The sequence below is a fragment of the Platichthys flesus genome, chromosome 15, assembly GCF_949316205.1.
Source record: "Platichthys flesus chromosome 15, fPlaFle2.1, whole genome shotgun sequence".
Taxonomy (NCBI): domain Eukaryota; kingdom Metazoa; phylum Chordata; class Actinopteri; order Pleuronectiformes; family Pleuronectidae; genus Platichthys; species Platichthys flesus.
The window spans coordinates 2,669,213-2,691,362 of record NC_084959.1 but is presented as its reverse complement, the minus strand read 5'-3'; the positions used below and the strand labels follow the sequence as shown (position 1 = coordinate 2,691,362).

Here is a 22,150-nt window from a genome sequence, read left to right as displayed (position 1 = left end):
TCCTCCCTGGTGTATCCTCTGGGATCATGAACATCCATACATAATTTAATGGATTCTGCCTTTCATTAGTGTTTGTGTGTTCAAGGGGAAAACGTCCACTTGACTTTGGCAAATTCACGAGCAGCATGAATATTCAAATGTCCCTGTTTCTTTGTGATCTGTCAGGTTATGTTTCTCTGGGAAGTTTCCAGTGGTTCCTCCGAATGAATATATGACACAGGTGAATGGAAATCATCTTTCCAGTGTCTTCAATATATTCATGGTCCCTGAGGCTGAATTTTAAATGAGTATTTTTTGCAAATGCATCTGTAACATGAAGCATCTATGTAAAGATGACTATGGGGTTTCCCACCTTTTTAAATATGTTTTAAAACACATTAATAGAAAAACATCCTTTTTAGTTTCATAAATACATTCATTAAGGGTTAAAGGTCATATTGGGAAGCTCACCTCTGATGACCCCAGGAGGAATATTCTTTATCCCACATCAGTGCATTAATAATAATATGGAAAAATCCCATAAAACTAAACACATGCAGGTTAAACCAACATTAATCTTCTTGCCACAAAGATAAGTTTGTGTTCAGGAGCCAGAGAGTCAGAACTCCTTGTTTTTGTCTTTTTAACTCTGAGCACAGTTTTCTCTCTGATCAGCACAGTCACACTAAACAAAGAAACACAAACACAGCAGCTGCACAAACCTATTGTGTGTTTGTTTATCTGTGTGCGTGTGTGTGTAGAGAAAACAAATGTCTTGCAGAATTAAGCCTCGACCAGGTCAGGCCGAGATCTGACCCATTTTACATCTTGCAGCGCAGCTTGCAAAATAATCTGCCGTGAACTATTTGTGTCACGAAAGTCTCACGGCAGGAGTTTTGATTTAAAGTGAGCGTCTTTGTTGTGTTACAGTGCGGAGAGCGGTGTCATTGAGACTCGTCACTTTTTAATTATCCCAAGACCTTAAGTGGAGTTGACACCTCGGTAATAGGCCCATGTGTCCCGGGAGCTCATTTGACACAGTGATAATGTGTCTGGATAATATGATTAGCTGTCCAAACAGTCGCCCGTCCATCAATCAGGCAGATTTGCATCCGGAGCTTCCTACGGGGATCGTCAGAGAGAGAAGACATTACACTAACGTCGGGACGGCGACATCGATTAATGACTTTAATCATTTTTTTTTTTCCCGTCTGAGGAGCAGTGCGGGGGTTAACACCAGGTGAGTAACCTTCACCGGGGGAAGCAGCCGAGCGATCGAGCTGTGGAAAGAGAAGGAAGAATCAACCCCCCCCCCCCACACACACACACACACACCCAGCCCCGGGAGGACTCAGGATTTAAATATTCACACAACAAAGAGAGCCGGGGATCAAGTTTTGTATCTGCACATCTCCAATAACAGAAAACAGATGGAGCAAAGGATTACGGGAGGTTTTAAGGGGGAGGAAGGGGGGGAGGAGGGGGGGGGGGACAATGTCAACAAAACAAAACAAACCACGAATCAAGCACATCGCTCTTCAGCTCGAGAAAAAAAAGACAGCTAAACTCCAGATCACCCACTTCACCGTGTACAGGAGGAAACAGGTCCCAGAGCATTAGTCTGAAGACCTGACAGTGAGAAGGAGGGAGATGGCAGAGAGACGCAAAACCTGAGTGATGGGTAACGCACCCCCCCCACTGTCTCCTTCCATGTACTTAGGAGCTGCCAAACCTTTTGTGATATTAATGTCATCTGTTTTTTTTTGTAATTTGACTGGGGAGCTCGAATCTTGTCTCGGCTTTGCCTCTCTCGAGTCTGCAGGGTCTCACGTCTCTCCTCAGAAGAAGAGCGAGGCTTGTTGGGCTTCAGGTTTGGAGCAGATGTCAGAGGCACCTCCACTTCCTGCCATAAACTGGGATGAGTCTGCCTCTCGCAGGAGGAAGGAGGAGGAGGGGGGAAGGAGGAAAAAAAGGGTCATTTGGCAGAGCTCTCGGTATTTCATAGCGATATTTCTTGTGTATGAAGTGGCAAATGGGAGCTTTAACTCACAGATGGCACGCACTCTGGTGAGGGCCATACCCCCCCCCCATCCACCCCCCGCCTCCTCTGACGGATTTGTTTGTGTCGAGCACCTGATTCACGTCCAAGACGCCTGATAAACTGCGGCAGCGGCCAGCAGACCGCCGAGTGTTCCTGCATGATAGCGGCGGGTTTCTAAGGCGCACCTTCACATCGAGCACCTGCGCCTCCTGACGAGACATTCATGTCCTGCTTCCGTCCTCCGCTACCTGCCTGCTCCTCAACAGAGACACCACGGACACAAAACAGAGTGGGGGTGTGTTGGAAGTGTTTGACTGGGACGCTCCTGGGTCCAGGTGGGAGCTCTTTTGGCATCGCCTCCCTCGAGCTGATGTAAAAACCACGAGGCAAACAAGAACCAGACGAGAAACATTTTAATCCGTTAACAAGAACCCAACATCTGCCTGTCAATCATCTGACTGTGAAGAGAACCAGAGCTGCTGCTGCTGCTGGATTCATTAAATACATAGAGGCACATGAAGGAAATCACCGTTAACCGAGAAACAGAAGCTTTAAAACCTGTTTCTGGAGAATATGTCCTGTTTCCTGAACGTCTGCTCTTTGTAACTTTGTTCTTGACGATCGAAGAAGTCATTAAAAATCAGCTTTTGTATCATAGATTATAAAAACTGGATGTAGATTCATGTTCTGGAAAGTGAAGCCAATGTGGACGTGACAGAAACCTGTATGTTCTCTCAAATGACCAGTGGGGGGCTCCACTGGTCATTCTCACAAGTCAGTCTCTATAGAAGTCTATGAGAAAACAACTTGATTTATAACGTGAGTCAACATTATAGAGTTTAGTCTCAATCTCTAGTTTCAAGTCTTCTTCCAAGCAGCTGATGTTCATTTAGTAAATTATGTAATTTATGGTAAAGCACTATATGGACTGATTGCATGGATGCCTTTTGATTGACAGCTAGTACCGTCCATGGCTATTTATGCAGTCAAAAAAACAAGATGGCTGCCAAACTCTAAGCTTTCAAACAGAAGCTCACGATCGATGGGTGACGTTACTTGGTCTATCTCCCGATATTTCAAAATATGAAAAATTCTAGACGGAGTTTGGTGGATTTGTCACAGCCGCAGCTCTACTGGTGCAGGAAGCCGGGGATCATGGGTAATATCCAGTGTTCAGAGCTCAACCCACTGATGAGACTTAAAAACCACCTCATCTCTCGGTGGCCCAGCAGAAGAAATGGGCCTGCAGAGGGCGCTGTTGATACTTAACAGTTATAAACTGTTGCTTTAAGGAATATTGAATGGGAAATATAAATGAAAACCCACCCACTAAAATGGCTACAGCTGCACTTCCCAGTATATTTACTACATCTACTGGGGCCTGTTGCATTGAGGAGCCATCCATCACCAGGATGACCAGCTCTCCCGCATCCTTCCTGCCCGCCCTCTGTGTCTGACCCTGACCCCCGACCTCCCTGAGGAGCGCTGGCGTCTGATGGAAACTGTCCTGCATCAATAATAGATCACATTACATCTTTTAGAAAGGGGTGGGGCAGGGGACAATTTATCTGCTACAGCTTTTCCATTTCCCCTCCGCCTCCTTCCCCCAGCAGCCAGCCCAGCACTCGGGGGGGTTCACCGATGACACAGGAACCTGCTCTTCTTCTTTACGCTGGATCTCCATATTCTGATTCATGTTTTGGCAGCTCTCAAATCAGACAGCCTGCCCACACAGAGGCTTAGAAAGACATCAAAAGAGCCGCACGTCAGCCCTCAGATGAATATCTCAGGCCACGAGGTTCTGGTGGTGAGAAGCGACAAAAAGAAAAAAAACACACACCGGAGCAAATACCACAAAGACAACACGAGCCAAGAGCCACTGGGCAAGATTTGTGAATAATGCAGGGATCCTGAGCAGAGGCGAAAGAGAGGGAGAATTAACAGGAGCCTGAGTTAATGGCTGGAGCCGGTGGATTGAATCTCAGCAGACTGTGGCAGCGGTAATCAATACAAATACGGCCTCAGTGTTTCTGCTCTGCTGCGAGTCGGGTTTCTCTGCTCTGGATCGTGTCAGACGAACAGCACAGCCTCACTCACACGTCAACCTCGTCAAAATAAACTCATGTGGATTTGTATCTGCTCCAGGGAAGCCAGAGCAAACTCCCTCGCAGCAGGCAGGGGTGAAAGTATTGCTGAAGGGCATCATTGTGCAAATAAAGAAACGAGGAGCGATCCTTTCTCTTTCTATATATATATAAGATATATATATAAGATATTGGGCTCAGTATTTGCTCTGTACAGACGATCCAGACTGGACGTGATGTCTTTTTATTCAGGACTAAGATCCTGACCAGACCGAGACATTATCACAGACAAATGACCTTGGCCCAAATAGTCAGAATAATGTTTAATTTTCTCGGATCAGATAGAAAATATCTCCAGCCCCTGTTATTACTAACCACAAGCCAATTAAGTAATTTGACTTTTATCTGTTTGACCTTAAGTCCTGGGGAGGGGGGGGGGACTACCATAAAATGAGATAGATCTTATATCTCGACCTTTTGAAAGACATTCATGAAAAAGGTCAGACTTTACTGAGCAAATTTTCCTGCTAATAAAAAGGTTCTCTTATTGGAAGAAAAACCCGAAGTTGGTGGATTCTTTAAAGTTAAAGGTCGAAATATTTCCACCATTGTGCTTACATATTAGTAGGAAATGACAACAACAGCTAGTTCGACTTTGAACATGTATTATTGTTTTCTTTAAAGTGTAACTGGTTGAACAAAGGACTAAATTAATTTGGGTAAAATGTATAAACATGGACGACATGACCATCATCTCAATCGCCCCCCTGGTGGTTGGCTGCTGTATAGCTCATTGCCCCTTGTTAACCATGTTAGCATGAACAAAACTAAAATGGCGGCACCCGTCTCCAGGATTATTTGGCTTAATTTCCATACAATTGGAGGAAGTGAAAACATGTCGTCCATTTTTATATTCAGTCTATGGAACATTCAATAAGTCAATGAACTGTTGTTATCTCTTTGAATGTGGACGTATTTATGACTTTCCTCATATTTTACTAATTTAGTTCATGTGCAACAGTCAGTTGTTATATTAATGAAGTGCTTCTGTGTCTGTTCTGTTTAATGACATTTTGCATTGGAACAACAACCTTTCTAAAGTCATGATGTTCAGCTTGTGTTTGTGGACTGGAAATATGAGGAGGAATAAACCAGCATGACGTGGATCCACAGCCAAAATCACACTGGGGCGTCTGAGTGGAACATTTTACTGAGATTAAATTAGTAAATTAAACCAGCAGCTATTAAGAACAACGTGAATCCATCCATCCTTTATCTTACAGAAGGGTCGGAGGAGGGCTGGAGCCACTCACAGCTGGGGGGGGGTTCTTGTATCCCTTGAACGGCCCGTGGCATCGAACAAGGCAGAGTACATCTGCTTCTCTGGGACACGTGGAATCCAGCCTTGTGACATCGCTGCGTCTTCCATCAGCCAGTTTTATTTTTGGGAGACGCAAATGGAGTGGGAAAGATTACAAAGTACATGTGAAGGTGAAGAGGGAGGCGGAGCGAGCACTGGTCCCAAATGGCTCTCATGTAGTATTTAAAAGGAGCGGAGAGCAGGAGTCTGGGCGTCCTCCTGGAGGGGGGGGGGGGGCTGCAGGGTAAACACTCTGCAGGTAATGGCCCTGCTTCAATATCATGGCTCCTCTCTGCTGAAGCATCGCCATGCAGGATGATGGCAGTGACAGCAGCTGTAAAACTGTCATGTCAATGATTCAATCGATGTTCGCAGGGGGGGGGGGGGGGGGGGGATCAGGAGCTCGATGTTCCTCCTCCTCTGGAAACACCTGAGCTGCTCTTCAGCTTCAGATCCCTCATGTTTCTGTATTGACCACGATCGGGAGGAAGAAAGCCACAATCTGCTTTTTTCCATTTTCACAAATCTACTTTCTTGGTGGTTGTCGTTATCGTGTGTTCGGCGTTTGTGCTGCCGAGCGTCCTGTTGGCGTGTGTGTGTGTGTGGGGGGGGGGTAAGTCAGATGCTTTTCTAGAAAATGGAAATAAATAAGTCAACAGAACAAATGTTGTTTTGATGAAGGTAAAGTGTCCTACATGAAGTCTCTTCTGCGCCTGAGCTCTTATTTCGCATGACAAGACTTTGCTGACTTTCTCCAGAACCAGTGACATTTTAAAAGCCTTGCCCCCCCCCCGTGTTTGTTGCACTATTGTCCTTGGTGCATGGGGGAAAAAAAGAGACACCAAGCACAAATAGAGACCCTGTGTCTCTCTGTGCAGATGGCTGAGATTCTTTGGTGCACTTTGGCTCCTCGTCTCTGCAGGACAGAGGCTCACATCTCAAAGTTTGAGGAGTCGGGGCGAAACTTTGAGAAGAATTTGGTGCAGGACAGAAAACACATTAATGGGAAAAACTCGGATGGGTCACGGAAAGATGACATCATCCATGTTCGGGAACCTGCAACCTCAGGTTTTGTTTTTCATAGGCAGGATTTTCAGCATATTTATAGTTTTATATAGAGAAATGATATAATAAAGCTGAGTTAGAGTGTTAGCAGCGTCTGCACCCGGAGAGTTAGCCAAACTTCTCCAACTCAAAGTAACAACATTTCAGTGAAAGTCCTCCAGAGGCATTTCACCAGGTACTGCGGGTTTTGCACTTTTGAAAAAAGGAATTGCCAAGTTGACCGATCGTCGGATTCAAACGAGGGCTGAAGCCTGAAACATGCTTCTGCGTTTTCACGGGCCCGTAAGCGCAAGAGCCCTTCCGGGTCCCTTACGTGCTTATGTATCCCTCCTTACGTGCTGACGGGTGTCGACCCCCTTTTCTAAAATTTACGGCAAAGCTCCGCAAGCTCACTCAGCCCGCAAGGCTGTGATTGGTCTGCTCTACATCCCTTCTGGAGCTGCATTTCCGGTTTCATGCCCCATAAAACCGGCAGAAATCACGGAAGATTTAGAAGAACGAATATGGACCATATAGAAGAGCACTTGGCAGAAGATATCCGATAGTATGATCACTTGTATAACCTGTCACTGACTGGCGGATTTGTCCGCCAGAAAAAGGCTACGAGGAGCCGCAGTGGCTATGTAAATAAACAATCGACGAAGAAGAAAGAAGGCGTCTCTAAGGTCGTCTTCGACAAAAAGCATTACTCCGCCTAGTGTTCTGGCGCGGAATTGCTTTGTAAGACGCGCAACGGTTGGGGAAGCATGAATGAAAACGAGTCTTGCGCCACAGCGGCGTGAAAAGACGCAGACGCAGTCGCAGAAGCATGTTTCAGGCTTAACACCTCACGGCGGGGGGGAGGGGGGGGGGGGGGGGGCTCAGTGCCTCAGGAATTCAGACCTTATCCTGGTAAACGAGGGACTGACACACTTAGAGCGCTGTCGTCCACTTTCCTCCCAGACACAGAAACAAACCATTAGATGAGCAAACTAAAATAAAATAAACATTTTGCAACCCAGTGCAATAACAACTGAACCCCAGTGACACAGACTGGACCAGCTGCACAGTGGTCCCTTCCTCCCTCCATGCATCTTACTACATTATGCACCACAATCTCTAATTTGAGATTTTTTCACATTATTAATCTTGCAGAATTAGAGAAGTGCTCCTCAATGTCATTTGAAAGACATCATGTATGTAGTTGTATTAATAATTCCATATATTCTATGGGACGTTTCGTATCTTTGAGGCAAAATCGAATGTATTTATAAAGAAAACTGATCCTCCATTTAATATTCAGTTTACTGTAAAATAAATTAGATAGATAAGTAGATAATACACATTATTACTAGAGATCTTTTTTTCGACCATTTGCAGGTGAAAACGTTTTAAAATCTGAATCTATGAGCAGAAAGTTGATGTATCCTAAAAATTGTATGGATCCAATCCAGATAAAAGCGCTTGTTAATGCAAATAATATGAAATGCAAATTCCTTGATCTACAAACTATTATCTATAAGATGAACGTTTTCGAATTTTTATTGTATTTGTATTTCACGGCAGCAGATACTCACCAGACGACAGTAACTGTGAGGAATAAACGTGTTTACAGTAAATATGAGTCCTTCTGATATTATGAACGTATATTTTGGGGTATATGTCCCAGTTGTAGGATTTATCAAGGACGATGTGGACATTTTTGAGAAGTAAAACATTTGCTGTGAGGTATTACTGGCATTGTTTCTGTCCATCGAGCGTTTATAACAACAAGTCGATAGAAATGAAATCAACGTTCCACATTCAGCTGTGAAGATGTGGACGTTAACAGCAGAAGCATCAAGGCAGAGTTTTATTTCTTATTTCAGATGAGCTGTGTTTCCAGTCCCCAGCGTATGAGACCACTCGATGGATTCTGGTCGGCTCAGCCTACGGCTACGTGAGGCTTCAAGGTAGACAGCTAATCAAGGTGAGTGTTGGGGGGGGACCGGGGGGGGGAGGTGCAGACAATACACTTCCTGTCTGAGGAAGAAAAGGAAGCGTGTTCATTCTTAAAGGGACGGTTCCACTCGACATAAAGGAAACAAACCGATTCAGCAGATTTTTTTTAATCTGAGTAAACGGATCCTTTCCATACAGGATGGACGAGGATTTAATATCTGAGATGATGTTTAGGTGGAAAATGAAAGTGCATCTTCTTTTGTGTAGCTGTTTCCCTTTGGTCTTCATGTAAAGTGTTTATCTGAGGTTTGTGTTACTCTGGACGAACAATGTGCAACCATTAAGACTAACTTTAAAGTATTTTCTCTGTGATATTGTGTGGTTGAATATTTATCGTTATTTATTGTTTACAGAATAAAAAACGCAGAATAAAAATGTGTATTGTATATTTGGTTGTATTCGTGTCTCTTTTTTATCAATATTTATTTATTATAAAGTTAAACTATAAATTAATCAAGCCTTAATTACAATGCTCCATCATAAGGGTTTGATTTTTTAACGAATAATTTGCATTAAATATATGTATATATATCAGCTGATATGTTTAAGGTTGTTGGTATAAGCTTGTTATTAGATTTTTCGAATCACCCAAAAATCCCCTTTGTTCAGGCTCTTATTAAATGAAAATTATGTCCAGTAGAATTATCACATTTCAGCTGTTTTCATCTAATATTTTTTATTTAAAGTGTTATTTATGTTGCTTCTGAATCACAACTCCCTTCTGCTGAGACGCAGTCAAACGGGAATCGAACGTGCACCAGACGTTTCTATATATCTACATCTCATGAGTTTAAATGTACAGTATAATATGTGAGGGGGAGAAAGTTCAGTAAATGAAAGTGTTTCCTGTGAGCCGTGTTTCAGAAGAGACGCAGAACTGACAGAAGGTCATCACGTCACACGAGGATCTGCTCGAATCAAACTCAATTAAATCGACTAGAAAAGACGAAAACCAGAACTTAGCGCTCGAACTTCAACTTCAGAAACTTTGAGCTGATCTGCAGGAGCCAACGAAAAGAGACACGACTAAAGTCTTCACATGATAAGAGCCTGAACTTTCTTTATTCTCTCTCACTCTCAGGTGATATTAGTGCCCCAGCAGAGATCTGACACCATTACTGTTTAATAAAAGCAACTTTACACAGAGATATAATAAGAAAACTTTAGTATTTCTATATATTCACATATTATCTGTTAAAAAATGTCCTTCTATTCAACCTTATTTCAGACTCAGCAGCTCGGAGTGTGAAACGCCTGCTGGAGAATAGTCTGAGCGGTTGCATCAACCCCCGTTTCCCCGAGCCGAGCTGAAAACGTGTTTCCCTGCTGAGGTGATTCTATCTCATAACCTCATCTTTCACCGTGTCAGCGACTTCTTTACGGCGCCGGGGAGCACGAGGCGTGGAGGATCCAGAGGACTGGGGCTCGGTGGCATCAGCACAACAACAACTCCCGTGTTACATTTACAAGGCAAATTTACAGTCTTGTTTTTGCTTCAGGCTTTGATGGAATGTTTTTTTGCAACCTGCACTAAAATGTGTTGGGTAGAAAAGGGTTTTATTTATTGTGTTTCATTATATGTTCTTATAAAATGGGATTTGATAACAGAGATTTCCCCCGAAGAGGAGGTGAGAGAGGAAGATGAAGATTTATCATACACTTCTCGTTTTGACGGCTGGTATTTTAATCAATTTGCACAACGAGCAAAGAGAAACAATCCTAAAGGCTCCGATGAATTATTCACTAGTGAAGGTTTTTATTCTCAATATCCAGAATTCCAAGGACTGAACACATTCTTTCTTTTTACGACAAATTCAAACACATTAGAAACAACCAAACATTGACTTACTGAATGAAAATCTACTAATACTGACGTGTAAACAAATCTATTGAAAGCACAAGTATCATCGAAGTGAATGTTTAAATGATTTAATAACTAAAACAAATTATGAATTTCTGAGCATTTCTGTGTGATCTCTGTTTCTCTTTCACTTTGTGAAATATGATTTACAACAAAATGTCAATTATTTTCCTAGAGAATTATTAATGAATCTCGAAATTTGCAGCTTCATTGAATTTAAGGCAGAATAAATATTCTCGTTCCTTGTGGATTCATTTTCTGCACAAGCAACAACTTAATTTACAACGTCATAATTATTGAATTTGTGCATTTCAATAACAATTCAAACCAATAAGGATTTAAAATAGATAAAGTCACTGTTATAGACTTTTCTTTTGTGTGTTTTGTTGCACATTTTTGGCTTGTAAAAGTAGAACCTGTAAAATAACTTTTCCAAAAACTGTAAAAACATAAAAAGTAGAGTAACTGCCAAAGAGATTTACAGTACAAGTACCTTGTGGATCATACCTCAAGTACCTTAAAATGCAGTACAAGGATAAATGTACGTAGTTATTATTTTTACTGTTGTGCGACTTGTATAAAAAGGTTTCCCTGCAAGCAGCTCTCAGCAACTTTCATCTCATCAAGTAGCTCTCATCGATCCTGACGTGACATGTGAAGTGTGTGTTATGAGTCGACTTGTTTGTGCAGCCCTGAAGCAAAGACACAATAAGAACTGCCGCTCATAACCATATTCAAATACACACTTGCACGGCTCGAGTCAAATACGCCTGAAGTTTGGAAAGGAAAAACAATCCTGTAGCTTTCTGTCACACACACACACACACACACACACACAGACACACACACACACACTTGTGTCAGGTAGAAGACGTTGGAGCGTTTTGCGGTGAAAGCAGAGTAACCCAGTTTGTGAAAGCCTGCCACATCACGCATACACAAAAATCAATCATAACCTAAATGGTTTTTCTGGCAAACGATCACCAGATACAGTAAATGACAAGGGAGGGAAATAAAAGATCCCCCCCACCCCCCCATACACATACATCACTGAGGATTTTTTTTAACAGAGTATTTATCCTATTATGCACAGACAGCGTATCTCCAGCTTATTACAAGTGCACTTTAGTTGCCATCATTGTGCCGGTATTCCGCGGCTGATAGCTTCTCTGGCTGCAGATCGTATTGCACCAGTCGTCTTCATTACCAGAGAACAGTTGCTGGTAAATGGTAACAAATAGAGAGGCCGGTGAGTGGAGATGAGGCTCGATAGGATATAATAAACTTACACAGGCCATGTGCATTCACGACTTATTCGATTACCGTCTAATGCTCTGGATTATCCAGCGTGTGATCAAATAAGAACCACTTTCCAATAAGGATGCACCTAACCCCCCCCCCCCCCCGATCGGCAGCACGTGCACTGTCACACGGTTTCATGACAGACGGCGGCTCAGCACACAACTTCCTTTTGTTCAGTCGGAGCACAAGAGCCGGAACGAGACTCTTGCCAATTTCCTGCACATTGTTCATGGCAGCACGTGTTCGGGCATCGACCTGGCGCGGTGGCACGGCGGCGGAGGTGGCTCTCAGCTACGCAAATTCCATTAGATCGATGTGTGTACGTGAGCGTGCAGATGAAAGCACGAGTGAATTGCGGAGCGTGCATCAACACGCGCCACGTCTACCGAGGATCCATAGATGGCTGCCGACGCTGATACAGGATTATCCTCTGGTGGATTTTCACATTATACATCTCATCTCCTCCTGCAGGAGCCAAGAGGCACAATAGAGCTTTAAGCTAAACAAACCGATTGCTCCTGCAGGATCCTTTGGGCTGGAGACACATCGCGTTATCTTCTCGTTCCTCCTCCATAACGAGAAAGTCACCGGCTTTGAGGAACCCTGGTGTTGTCATGTCTCCACGATCTATGATTCCATACGTTAAAAAGTGTTTTTGATTTGTGCAAAGTCTCTGATCAACATCAAACATCTGGTGAAACGGTGAAGTGGACACTCTGGACTCACTGTGGATTTTCTGTGTTGAATCAAACTTTGGTTTGTTTTGCAGAGTGCTGTGGGCACCTGAACAAAACCATCAAACAGCTTTTAATAAGGCTGTAATCACTGCAAATGGTTATTGTTCTCCGAGATTGGATTTTGTTTGGGGGGGTGAAAACAATCACGTTTTATTGAAATCACCGTGTTTGAGTTTTGCAGAATCCGTAAAATTAACAACATATCCTCATTACGTTAATAGAAAACTGGTTGCAATTTGCAATTCCTCCAAAACGCAGCTGCTGTTGTATTTGGGTATTTGTATTTAAATTGTATTTCTAGGAGATAAAAGATGGAAAACATGGAAATACACACACGTAGTAAATGTTCTTAGATATTTACCAAAAAGCATCATCAAAGTATTTGTGCAAAAACAATGAACTGTTTCATGGCGGCAAATTGAATCAGATCCCAGCAGACAAACAAACCACTTCTCATTTATTGCTAAAGTTGTTGGGAACAATGAAGAACTAACAAACCAGATGAAATCCACATAATGAGCTGGAGCAGTAACTTCACACTGACACCGAGGTCTTCAACATGCTTCCTGCTCACAGAGGATTCTCCTCCTGCCGACACCTCGTCACCCTGATCTCACCTTCCACTCCCCTCGTGTCCCGGCTGCTCTCACACCTCAGATTGAGAGGACCGGAGGTTAAGTCCATGTGAGGAGGCACTGAGCAGGTTCTGCAGACAGGTCAACACAGCCCTGCACGGTTTGGTGAGCAAACCCGTTACACACACGTGACAGGTAGAGTCAATTATAAATCTAGAAAGAGATGTGGCTGAGCAATGTTTGGGCCAGGTTGTCTTTTCTGAGGTGAGGGTTAGAGAAGGTCAAATCAAACCATCTCCTTGATAGCGTCACATCTTGGAGCAGAAGTAGAAGAAGAGCAACTTCCTCCTCTGACCTGGCCACTATAAAGAAAATTTGTCTTTATCCACTGCTTAGAGTTATTTTTGTCTTTAAAATAATCATACGTAGATATGATTAAACCTCCAGTCGAAGAAAATGAAAGCACATCTGGACTATTCATAAATAAACGGGACCTTCGTCAAATTCAGTATTAGAAAAAACAATTATCTTGGTGCCAGCTGTTCTAATTTCATCTCTGAATTATTTGATATTTGGTGAATAATGAGGCCTTAAGTGAAGGAGACAGACGGAGAACCAGGGAAACTGAAGAAAAGAGCTGGAAAATATGATATTCATGCAAAAATGACAAGTCTGTTTATGGAGGAGAAATCACAGTGTGTGGCTCATGTGTATATTTATCCACCTGATGTATGTACAGAAAGTGCCGAGCGCACTATCGCCGCCATCTCTGCAATTACATGATTGGCAATCTGAGGAGCACTTGCTGGAATGAAAAACTGATTCATATCCGCCAAAATAAAAGCATTTGCAAAGACGATCGGCCAGATGTTGCCACCTGATTATGAGCATCCCCGAGGGAATGTGAGTGTGGAGGATGTTTTGTTGGGAAACCATACAGCCACTCTCTGGGGTAAATGTCTTATAGGATCCATCACTCTTCATTTGCTTCCCTCATGACACAGTTCTCTTGTGAGGGAGGCTCCTTATTGGCACCACAAGGTTTTATAATGTTTCATGAGGGGGATTAAATCCTCCTCCGTCTATATTTAGATCTTAAGAGTCCATTTGACAATATACGAGCAAACACATGTGGTTTCATTTAAGGTGCATCAAGGATATAAAGCGTTGTGTCTATAAACCAACATCACACAGCGAGACACAAAGATTACACTTTTGGACGACTCTGAACTTACAGCTGAGGGACAACACTTACTCGTTAGTGCATGAAGAGACTTTGAGGTAAGAGGTACGTCTGTTCAATGAGACAAAGTTCAAGAGTTCAGGTGAAGAAGTGACACACAAATACGCAACAAGTGCAAACTAAGCAAATTTAAGGGACTTTCAAAGTTGTGCAGCATCCTTCACCAGCAGTAGGAACCAAACTGATACGTCTGGCCAGCTCTGATTGGCTGTTAGAAATCAAGTCGGAGGAGTTGACAGGTTGGCAGGCGCCTCAAATTCCCTCTCTGAAGAGTTCCCAGGTTGTAACTGGTAACTCTTCAAAGGACAAACGATTGGGCGAGTTCCAAACTTTGTTGATGCTTGGGGTGAAATCTGCATGTTGAGTGTTAAGATGCTACGACAGCATTCAGCGGCTTGTTCCACCATCAGGGACCCATGGACATCATCAACAGTCTGGACTGTCCCTGCCTCGTCTGCAGGGACGACAACGTCCCTCGGAGGAACTCAGCGTTTGGAGAAAGGAGCATGAGGCTGTAAGATCCTGTTCAGTGCGAGTCCCACTGTCGGGAAGTCTGAGTGACTGGAATTTAATTCAGGTGGGCCTGGGTGGTCAGTGGAGGTCAATAAACAAGAGGAGGGTTCCGCCGGCATGGGGAACTGAAACTGAAACCAGCTGCCTTGTTAACAGTCTGTACCACGGCCCCCCCCCACACTGTACCTGCAGCAGCAGAATCACCACAGGACGGAGGAAAAGGAAGAGACGTGGACAGAAGCCGGCAAATTAGCAGCTGCCATTAAAAAGCCAACTCGACATTTATAACAAGATGCAGCGAATCTGTCAAATCCTGACGGACGGGCCGTCAGCTGCAGGTCGGTAATGATGGTGAGGAGAAGTAACCGCCTCACGCTGCAGCTAGTTTCCTGCTAACTGGAGATTATTCCACGAGTGCATCAGCTCATGGTGATCGACAACGGACGTTACAGACAGGGAGAGTTTATTACACTTGAATTAATGCCACATGCTTATAGAAAATGATTTCTACTGAGAATCCCCTTTAGAGTTAATTGATACCAGACAAAAACTGAAAAGATCTCCGTAGATATATGACCTTAAAAACTACAGATGGACCCAATTATCAACGTGTACCGTGGTTCGTTAGTATCGTCCATATCCCATCTGCTAACATGGAGAAGACTCAGTTATAGAACAATACTTGTGTCGTCTTCAGCTATGAGCTGATCTTTGACCTCACAAAAAGTTTTGGACTTATTTTCATAGATTAATGTAATTTAAGTGTTTCCAACGTCATTCATTAAATCAGGCGACTAAAGATTTTCATAAACTGTTGATTTGATCCGAGCTTTTTAAAGCTGCAGCTCAGGAACGACTGTCAAAGAGATTTCGGAGTTAGAATTTAAGGTGACATTTACTGCAACAGCTTCTCTCTCTGTGGACAGACAACTTGTAGAAAATAATCTACAGGGAAATTCAGAAGTTTTTATTCCAAATGAAAGAAATGTGTGAAAGATTAACAGGCACCTTCGAACCTATTGAGACATCCAGGCCCTGTGATTGTTTCCATCGATACACCATCTGTCTCTGTGTTCTCGTGGCCATGGTAGAAATCAAATCTATGAAAATACTAAAAGGTCACCGGACTCTGCTTGACACACATAATACCTCAATAAAATAAAATAAAAGCATTGTGTTACGTTGTCGCTTCCCTGTGGTCGTAGGGGAAAGAGCAGAATCTCTTTTAGCCTTTTAGATTAGCGAGTAATGGAAATTAAAGGCAGCGCTCGTTGACTGGCTCCGAGCGAGGAGAACGTGGGAGATGCTCACGCTGCCCACACACTCTCCGTGTAGCATTAATATTTTGTACCTGCCCACAATGCTCGGCGCCTGTAGGTAAACAAGGCGGCCTCCTCGTCCCCTCCGGAGGCTCATTAAAATGTGAGTGCCGGCTCCCCTTGTCAAACACAGGGTGCTTCTCTTTGGGCCTAACAGTCCGATAAATGTGATGACGCTCAGCTGGAGTGACCGGCACCATGGAGGGGGGGATTTTAGACAAGTGACATGGGAAGTCTTTCAACTCCAAGGAATGAATTGAAGGTTCATCGCCCGTCCCATCGTTTCACTCTTTATGAAGAATTAAAAAATTAAATATTGCATGAATGAAGCAATTTCAACGTCCAGTTGCCTCTGTGTCCATCTCCTCTCTGATCCGTGAGAAGACAACACATTTAATCCATGACTTGATTGATGTGGCTGGAATTTGCACCAAAGGAAATATGATCCGAGTGTGAGTGTGTTAATTAACCAGGGGTTGACCATGAGAGAGAGAGAGAGAGAGAGAGAGAGAGAGAGAGAGAGAGAGAGAGACAGACAGACAGACAGACAGTTGTCCCCTCAGCGGTCTGTCTCTTAAACCAGCTCTAGCTCTGGTGTTTGGCACACACACATTTTAATATGTTTTAGTATTTTAACAAAGGACTAATGGATTATTTGTGCTCTTTTTAGTGTATGTATGTATTGTTATGATGTGTATGGGTTGTGTGTGACAACTGTTTACAAACAAACTGGCCCCTCAGGGACAGTAAAGACGACCTTAACCTTAACTTAACCTTTATTCTACTTTGTTAGTTTTTTATTCTTCGTAGAACACACTCTGCCTCTCACTGAATTTCCTCTTAACACCAGCTGACTACAGGCCGTGTGAAATGCAGTAAATCCTGAAACACCAACAACTTCTTCCTCAAACACAACAGGTGTGTCAGTGTAAGAACCAGTAAACAACAAGCTGGGAACTGTGGGAGATGAGTCACTGCAGGAAGTCAACGAGAGGGGGAGGAGCAGAGATCTGTATCTGTTCAGAGGAAGTGAATCTGTTCTTCAGTCTTTGGCAGCAGCTGAAATGGCGCAGCAAGAAAATCAACTGGACAGAGAAAGATTCTCCTGTCCGATCTGTCTGGATCTACTGAAGGATCCGGTGACTACTGTCTGTGGACACAGCTTCTGTAAGAGCTGTATTAACACCCACTGGGACAAAGAGGAGGAGAGAGGAAGCTACAGCTGCCCTCAGTGTAGAGAGACCTTCACACCGAGGCCTGTCCTGGGGAAAAACACCATGTTAGCTGATTTAGTGGAAGAGCTGAAGAAGACTGGACTCCAAGCTGCTCCTGCTGATCACTGCTATGCTGGACCTGAAGATGTGGCCTGTGATGTCTGCACTGGGAGAAAACTGAAAGCTCTCAAGTCCTGTTTGAATTGTTTGGCCTCTTATTGTGAAAAACACCTCCAGCTTCATTTTCAATTACCTCCATTTAAAAAGCACAAGCTGGTGGAGCCCTCGAAGAAGCTCCAGGAGAACATCTGCTCTCGTCACGACGAGGTGATGAAGATGTTCTGCCGCACTGATCAGCAGTGTATCTGTTATCTCTGCTCTGTGGAGGAACATAAAGACCACGACACAGTGTCAGCTGCAGCAGAAAGGACTGAGAGGCAGAGAGAGCTCGGGCTGAGGAGACAAACAATCCAGCAGAGAGTCCAGGACACAGAGAAAGACGTGAAGCTGCTTCAACAGGAGGAGGAGGCCCTCAATGGCTCTGCTGATAAAGCAGTGGAGGACAGTGCGGAGATCTTCACTGAGATGATCCGTCTGCTGCAGAAAAGAAGCTCTGATGTGAAGCAGCAGATCAGATCCCAGCAGGAAACTGAAGTGAGTCGAGTGAGAGAGCTTCAGGAGAGACTGGAGCAGGAGATCACTGAGCTGAAGAGGAAAAACCATGAACTGAAGCAGCTCTCAGACACAGAGGATCACAACCAGTTTCTACACAACTACCCCTCACTGTCACCACTCAGTGGATCTACACACTCATCCAGCATCAGGATCCGTCCTCTGAGGAACTTTGAGGACGTGACAGCAGCTGTGTCAAAGGTCAGAGGTCGACTACAGGACATTCTGAGTGGGACAGAGACAGAGATTTTACAGATTGTGTCTCAAGTGGATGTTTTACTACCACAACCAGAGCCAGAGACCAGAGCTGACTTCTTAAGATATTCACAGGAAATCACACTGGATCCAAACACAGTGAACAAACATCTGTTATTATCTGAGGGAAACACAAAAGTAACATGTATGAGTGAAGAACAGTCTCATTCTAATCAATCAGACAGATTCACTTATTGGCTTCAGGTCCTGAGTAGAGAGAGTCTGACTGGACGTTGTTACTGGGAGGTGGAGGTGGGGGGGGGAGGAGTTGATGTAGCAGTAACATACAAGAATATCAGCAGAGCAGGAGGCTCAGATGAATGTTTATTTGGAGTCAATGATAAATCTTGGTCATTATCTTGTTATGGAAACAGTTATAACTTTCATTACAACAGCATCATGACTCCAGTGTCAGGTCCTGTGTCCTCCAGAGTAGGAGTGTACCTGGATCACAGTGCAGGTGTTCTGTCCTTCTACAGAGTCTCTGACACCATGACTCTCCTCCACAGAGTCCAGACCACATTCACTCAGCCTCTCTGTGCTGGAGTTAGTGTTAATCCTGGATCCACAGCTGAGTTCTGTAAACTCAAATAGACTTGAGTCATTAAAAGCAGTGATTTAGATTCTGTGTTTAAATCTTTAACTTCTTTTGTCTCCATGTTTGTTGATCAAAGTTCGTCGTGGTGACGTTTATGCTCCGCACAGAGATCAGCTGTCAATCAAACACTGACCTTCCTTTATCACACATATTTACTTCTCATTTTGTAAAGACAGAAATCTATAATTACACTGACATGAATGTGTTTGAAAGAACTGATGTTGCTGTTGTTTTCTAAATCAATGTAGAAATCCGGTTGTGTGATGTTTCAGAACCTGTGTTGATCCTGATGAGTGTTGCAAAGGGGCCGAACATTTCCGGAAACTTTCTGGAAACTTTCCATGGGAAGTTAAATTCAGGAATTTTGGAAATGTTGACACTTTTTTTGCAAAAGTAAGCCGATAACAGGGAACTTTCAAGTTGGGAATATTGTTTGCCAGAGAAGTAAACCTATGACTTTGTGTTGTTGTTGCACTTCTTTGTCATTACCTAGCATGTTGATTACTTGTTGCACTGAAGCCATGTTAATGTCAATGCCAAGTTCATTTATATACAGTAGGTTAACTTTTTACAGCGGTGAGAGTATGATGTATGTACAGATGCAATCAGAAATATTCAACCCTCCCCAAAGATTTATATATCAATAAAGTTTTTTCAAAGATCAAGATTCTGCTTCTAATGACTTATTTATGAGTTGAGTGAAACAGAAAATCAACACAGAAATTGCATGATGTAGTATTTGTGTGTAGCAGCATGTTTTGTTAAGATGTCACAATTATTCATCCCCGATATAATGTTGTTGTTTTTAAAGCTGTTTGACAGTTTTTATGGCCTACACTGGATGTTGAAACATAATTAAGCCTTTGGGAACTCTGTAATGATCCTTCACTAACTTCAGCCCCCCCCCCCCCCCATGAAGGTATTCAAGGTGAGTTGCATCATGGGAAAGACAAAGGAGCATCCACCAAAGCTGAGAGAGGAGATTATTTCATCACACCTGAAGGGCCTTGGGTAGAAGAAGATTTCCAAAAAGAGAGAGAGAGAGAGAGAGAGAGAGAGAGAGAGAGAGAGAGAGAGAGAGAACTTCAAATTCCTCTGCACAGAATTATCTTTTTCCCGCCATCGCTCCCGAGCCCGATGATGACTGTGAAGTGAGACCTCCCGCCCCCCCAGCTTCACTGATTACACGGGCACAACCCTCTGTCATTCACCCACCTCTTCTGCCACCTACATATTTCAGCTCATTATCTGTCAAACTTTAACGACAGCATATATATGACCTCACTATAGAGGTCATCTGCTCCGTTATGATCCTGCTCATTTACAGAAATGTGGGCGGGAAATGACAGCTTGAATGTGACTTACCTATACGATGATGACACCATCGGAATCCACAGGTTAACGGGTCATGGAAAAGAAGAGAAAGGAAAGTTAGTTATAGTTTCAAATCAAGAGACAGAGTTCAAGCTGGCACAGGAAGAAGAAATTTAGAGAATATTGTTGTCTTGAGAGCGGCAATGATCATCATCTGTTCCTGGAGGCCCAGTATGAGTCACTGGAATGAACCCACCCCCCCACCTCATCCCAGTCTGCATGGACGTTATCGCTGCATCTCTCCCAAACCACTCGTTTGTGACCAAAGTCATTTCCAGCTTTAATTAAAAGCAACAGCTCAGTGTGAGTAATCATTTTATCAGTTATTATGAATTTGACTGGTTTTATTCCCGCCCCTCCACTCTGTTTATTTTCTTTTGACCTAACAGGGCAAATATTTTTTCAGCTTTTCATATATAGAAATACTTGTTTGGCCACCTCTAGAGGTAACAGCCTCTTTCGCCTGTTGAATTCATCCAGATAAAAACCAAATCCTCTAAATGATCTCAAAATAAAAAGTTGAAGTTATTGGTTGGACTTGACCTACAGCTGTTGTGCCCACGAGCAGTTTTAAATGGAATGTGAGGCTCTTGTGCATTTCCTGTCACATTTTCAATTTATATTTTTACAACCTCTCATTATGTCTTGTGTCTTTAGCCCCAACTGACTGATAATATATACGAATCATCAGTGGTCAATCAGTGGTTGTTGGGTCAAAAGGTCGGAACAGGGCTTAAAAACAGGCCGTAAGATACTATGTGCAAAAGAACATAAAAAAAAAACACCCAGTCACTTCTCAAGGCTGATAAACGTCTGGTTATTCTCCACTCATTCCCCTGATAATTTTGTTTTTATCAAATCTGTTGACCTTCTGTTCTTCTGTTAATCTTTCCTCATTCATTCGTATCAGTTGTAAATTGCTGCGGTAACAGTTCCTCCTCCTCCCACCACATTATCTGTGACTTTACTTTTCTCCTTCTTCAGTTTTTTTGTTTGCATTCAATCATCGCTTGTCTGCCGAAATATAGATTTCATCAATTATTCTGCTTTAGATGTACAGTATAATAAAAAAAACGTCCTCACAAATAATTAATAAGTTGTGAACCTCAGCAGGAGACAGTGAAAGATAAACGAGTGGACAGACACATTACTCAGGACCCGCCTGTCCAGAGCAGGGATGTCTTTCTCTGGACAGGCAGAGAAATTGACCCTGACATGTTTTGCATGAGAAAATTACAGATGGGTAACTAAGAGGAAATCAACACAACACTCCACCTGCTGCAGTTTATCACCTCACACATGATTCCTGTTGCACAGTGAGACTTTGTGGTCAGCAGCAGCTTAAATCCCCCACTGATATCTAATGTCCAAATTTAAAGGAGTTCCCTGAAAGCAGCCTTGAGACAATATGTTCGAGAGGCCAAAAACAAAAATCATCCTTAGGTGATCTTAAGAAAACTAATTTCACAAGAACACGACGACTCTGTGACATCTAGAGTCCAAATAAGAGTTTTATCAATTAATTTGTATATGTATAGCGCCAACTACACATCATATTCATTCTCTTAATGCACCTTACATAGACGGTCAAGACCTTAAAGAATATAGAGAGACCCAACCGTTCCTACAGTGAGCAGCACTTTGGCAAATGCTGAGAGAAACAACTGCCTCAATAACGGGAAGAAACCTCGAGCAGAGCCGAGACTCCTTCTGCATCCCATTCTGAATTCTACAGGGAGCCAATGAGGAGAAGCTAAGACGGGAGTAATATGATCCTTATAGTTCCAGTCAGCACTCTGGACCAACTGGAGGCTTCTGGCAGACTTACTGGGACGTCCTGATAATGGAGAGCTACAGAAATCCAGTCTCGAAAGAAGGTAAATGCATGGAGAACAGGTTTCCTATAGGGACTGGTTTTTATATGTGGGTCACATGACATGGCCTTGTTCGAATACAACTCCAGGGATCCTCAGAATGG

At 43.2% G+C, this 22,150-nt stretch overlaps 2 protein-coding genes across 2 annotated transcripts in view; one reads left to right on the top strand and one right to left on the bottom strand.

The window, feature by feature from the left end:
- tmem132e (transmembrane protein 132E) overlaps nucleotides 1–22,150 on the bottom strand; it is a 310,548-nt gene that overhangs the window by 146,593 nt on the left and 141,805 nt on the right. The gene's annotated exons all lie outside the window — the stretch shown is intronic.
- Nucleotides 17,096–18,823, top strand: LOC133969453 (tripartite motif-containing protein 16-like). Its single transcript, XM_062405953.1, has one exon. The coding sequence runs from the start codon at nucleotides 17,124–17,126 to the stop codon at nucleotides 18,792–18,794; it is 1,671 nt and encodes a 556-aa protein (XP_062261937.1). The 5' UTR covers nucleotides 17,096–17,123; the 3' UTR covers nucleotides 18,795–18,823.

Excerpts from the sequence above, each read along its gene's own strand:
- LOC133969453 (XM_062405953.1), top strand. The coding sequence starts at position 17,124 with ATGGCGCAGCAAGAAAATCAACTGGACAGAGAAAGATTCTCCTGTCCG.